The sequence below is a fragment of the Pinus tabuliformis genome, chromosome 7 (assembly GCF_031772625.1).
Source record: "Pinus tabuliformis cultivar Carrire ecotype Pingquan chromosome 7, CPIR1, whole genome shotgun sequence".
NCBI classification, from domain to species: domain Eukaryota; kingdom Viridiplantae; phylum Streptophyta; class Pinopsida; order Pinales; family Pinaceae; genus Pinus; species Pinus tabuliformis.
Window position 1 is genome coordinate 1,459,700,536 of NC_142293.1, and position 4,377 is coordinate 1,459,704,912.

The 4,377-nt window shown below is 44.5% G+C and overlaps 1 protein-coding gene across 1 annotated transcript; it reads left to right on the top strand.

Annotated features, from left to right (window-relative positions):
- Positions 1–825: 825 nt before the first annotated feature.
- Positions 826–1,989, top strand: LOC149253283 (uncharacterized). The gene has a single exon (XM_089454422.1). The coding sequence runs from the start codon at positions 826–828 to the stop codon at positions 1,987–1,989; it is 1,164 nt and encodes a 387-aa protein (XP_089310548.1).
- The last annotated feature ends 2,388 nt before the right edge of the window (positions 1,990–4,377 follow it).

Here is a 4,377-nt window from a genome sequence, read left to right on the forward strand (position 1 = left end):
TAGTGCTAAATTATATGAGCATAGGCGGCTTAACAAAAAATCCTTTCTAAACGGCAGTCAATCATTGCCCTCATCTACTACTCCGCTACACAACCCTCCATCTCAACCACCGTTGAATATCCACTCTAAGTGCAGCCCGCCTTCCTCCAATTGCCCACTCACCTGTGACAATACAGGCTGCCGCGTATCACCTTTTATTGAGCCTACAGAGGACCCCCCTGTCCCTTCCCCGCCTCCCATGCTATAGAAGGATTTTATAACTGACCCACTTCCAGGGCCTTCAAACAGGAAATACTTCTCTGTGGGCTCCATCCCCATATCCATCTCGTCCTCGTCTCCGCATCCCCATCAAGCTGGCAGGCATGTCATTAAAGGGAAATCGCAATGTGTCGTTCCGACCCCTCCTAACTCCCCGGTCTCTTCTCCTGTAAATATTCTTGACAGTGACCTCGACCTTTTGCTCAACCGAGAGTCTCTCGACCTGGAACCTCTCACGATCCATAAGCCCGGGCCAAGTTTGCCTGTAATTAGTCCGAATTCGGCTAAAAATATCACTGTCCGGAAGAAAGGAAGAGGTGGCAGTCGTCACTTCAGAGGCAGAACTATAGTGTCTAATGAAGGAATCAGAAATTTGTCTCTTGTTGAGGTTCCCATTCTCGATGGTTCCGATTCACAGCCCCATAGAGCGAGTCAGGCTGCAACCTCCTCCAAATGATCCCCATCATATCTTTCAACATTTGGGGCCTCGGCGTGGACCCTAAATTCATCACGCTAAAAAGTTTCTTTTTTCATTCCAGGGCTTCAATCATTCTTATTCAGGAAACCATGCACAGAAAGGACGACTCTTTGTCATACTTCAAGAAAATGCTGCCTACATGGCATATGGCTGCTACAGAGGCAAATGGATTATCAGGCGGTATGGTTACCCTATGGGATCCTGCCAGGGTCAAAGCTAAGGCGTACAAGTGCTTTGCTAGGATTTTAATATCGGCTTCTATCAGAGGTGTTGATTTTCCGATAAACATTCTCAACCTTTATGCTCCATATAAGTCCCGATCTTCCTTCTGGATCAGGTTCTTCGCATCTGAGCTCTTCAATATTAATAATCTCCTCATTGCAGGCGACTCGAATGCAGCCTTGTATTCCAACGAGGTCTGGGGACAGGGGAAGATAAACAATAGTTTGGCGGATCTCATCAACTCTGAGATGATCAACAAGAACATGATTGACATTATTCCAGCCAAAAGGAAGCCGACTTGGTCAAATGGTAGGATAGGTAAGGCTTACATAGCCAAAAGGCTTGATAGGATGTTTATCCATTTTAGTCTCATTGACAAAATGGGTATGCCAAGGCTCTCTGTGGAGAACGTCATGATCTCGGATCATTTTCCTATCCTTATATCTTGGCCTGCGAAAATATTCAGGAAAGGTTACTCCTTTAAGTTTGATAACAGCCTCCTTCTAGACCCTGCTTTCAATGTTTTCATTCAGAATGCATGGAAAGAAATCAAGGGCCGGGACAAACAATTTATTTTTTCAACTTTCAGGGAAAAACTGGTTGAGATCAGGGATATGGTGAAAAAATGGCAGTTTCGAAAACACCAGAAGGATAAAGAAAATCTCCAAAGGATTCAACAGGAACTGGATCAGATGCTGGAATCTACAGACTTCTCCACATGCTCTCTTGAAACGAAATGCCGAATTAGATCTCTGGAAAATGAGAGATTCTGTTTGCTGAAACAAGAAGAATCTAAATGGAGGCTCAAAAGCCGAGCCATATGGCTGCATGATGGTGACAAAAACACGAAGTTCTTCCATAAATATGCAAATGCAAGGAGGGAAAGGAATTACATATGGAAAATCAAGGATGATCAGGGTGGTTTTGCTGTCTCCCAAGAGGACATCTCAAGGCTGGCTGTAAGCTTCTTCAAAAAGCAATATAGCAGATCAAATGAGATGGGGAATCGACCTGATGCCAGAGATGTTTGATCAAGAAAAGAACGAGGCTCTGTTTCGCCCTGTTGATGAAAACGAGCTCCTCATGGCCATGAAATCATTCAAAAAGGACAAGGCCCTGGGGCCTGATGGATGGTCAATAGATTTTCTCATCCATTTTTTCGACCTCTTTAAAAGTGACCTGTTAAGTATGGTGGAGGCCTCCAGACTTTCAGGCAACATTCACAGCAATTCTTCGTCCACTCTTATTGCTCTTATCCCTAAGAAGGACGAGCCTGAGTCCATCCTGGATTTCCGCCCTATTTCCCTCTGCAACATTACCTTCAAGATTATCACAAAGATCATTGCAGTAAGGATTAAAAGAACTCTGGCACTTTGTCTCTCTCCCAATCAACATGCCTTATTAAAGGGTCGAAATATCCATGATGCAGTGGCTAGTGCTCAAGAATGTCTTCACTCCATGTCTGTGCACAACTCCAAGGCAGCCATTCTGAAAATTGACCTGCAGAAGGCTTTTGATGTTTTAGACTGGGGATATCTGCAATGCCTACTCGCCAAAATTGGGATGAATCTTGGTGCCATTCGTTGGATCATGGGTTGTATAGAAAATGTCAACTATGCTATTTTGATTAATGGCTGGCCTTCTCCTTTTTTTCAGGTGGAAAGAGGCCTCCGGCAGGGATGCCCGCTGTCGCCTCTCCTTTTCATCTTGGCCATCGATGCTTTGAGCCTTCACATCAACCGTGCAGTGGAGTTAAAAGAATACTCTCCGGTCAGGATCTGCAAGCATATCTATATTTCACATAACCTGTTCGTTGACGATATACTCTTATTTGCTATGCTATCCAAGGTAACATGGCTGTGCATAAAATCTATTTTGGATCGTTTTCAAAAAGCCTCCGGCCTTGCCATCAATAAAGCCAAATCGATCCTGTTTCACAATGGTTCCGATGACACTCTGATTTCTTGGATATCTCAGCTTCTTGGAATTGAATCCAGACTTCTGTCTGATGGAATCAAGTACCTTGGATTCCGCCTAAAAGCAAAGGCCTACAGGATGTCGGACTGGCGATGGCTTATTGAACGCTTCTACAGCAAGATCGCGCTGTGGGAATTTAGATCTCTTTCTCTGGGCGGTAGGGTTGTGCTTGTCAAATCAGTTTTGTCGCAGCTATCGGTTTACTGGGGCCACCTTTTTCTTCTCCCGGCTCGTATCATTCAAGCCATCAACAGGATTACAACCAATTTTATATGGGGGGCAAAAGCTGACAGGAGAAAAATCCATCTTGCGAAGCTGAAATTCTTATCTCTGCCAAAAAAGCTTGGCGGATGGGGCCTGCTGGACATAAGGCTCTTTGGGATTGCTCTTCTCTGTAAATCCCTCTGGAGGGGCATCTTTGGCACAAATCCCTGGAGTGAAATTATTCGCCAAAAATATCAAAAAGGTAGAGGCATAGAATTCTGGTTCAGGTTTGATTCCATTGGTTCGCAGCAAGGGTCTGCTATTTGGCTTAGTTTCAGGCGGATCCAGCGTTATTTTCTCAGCAATCTCAAATGGAAAATATTCTCAGGCCGGAAGATTCTCATTGGCATCGACTCCTTTGCTGGCTTCAAGGGTAATCTACAGGTTCCTACTCCTATCCTTTTTCACCTCCACAGATCTGGCATTTTCTCATGGGATAAAATTATCAAGGATTGGAGTGGCCCTTCTCTCTCGCTTATGGACGCTCGCGACATCGGCATTCCACAGGCTTTGTCCTTTCTATGGGATAATCTCAAAAACTCTCTCCATCTGGGTGGGTTAGTGCGCTCTGCTGATGAAGACCATTTGGTTTGGTCCTTATCTCTCTCTTCCACTCAAGCAAATGTCAAGGACATTTATCTGGACCTCATATCAAAATCAAACAGATTGAACAGACAGTGTTTTCCAGCATTCTGGTGGAAACTTGGCTGCCCCCTCAAAGTGACTTTATTCTCTTGGCTGGTGTTTTTCAACAAAAATTTGACTTGGGACTCCTTAAGGAAGCGGTCTTGGCATGGGCCCAGCAGATGCGTCTTTTGCAAATTGGAGGAGGAATCAAACTTCCATTTGTTTTTCAAATGTTCGGTCTCCCAACAAATCTGGTACGAATTAGCACTGTTTTTTTTCTTTCCACATCTTAACTTCATCTCTGTTGATGCAGCTTTTGCCTGGTGGGGAAGACAAGATGCTGCTCTTCGTCCAATCCTTCCCATCGCTATATGGAGCCTCTGGAAGTGGAGGAACTTAAAAATTTTCGAGGACTCAAATCTCTCCTCCATATATGTTCTGTCTCTTTTCTCTGCTCTCTATTCTCCTACTCGCTGAAGCTGACCCTCTGGGGTTTAATTTTGTCTCTATGATCATGCTGTCTCTGAAGGCAATCTCTTTTGGTATTATGC

Excerpts from the sequence above, each read along its gene's own strand:
- LOC149253283 (XM_089454422.1), top strand. The coding sequence starts at position 826 with ATGCACAGAAAGGACGACTCTTTGTCATACTTCAAGAAAATGCTGCCT.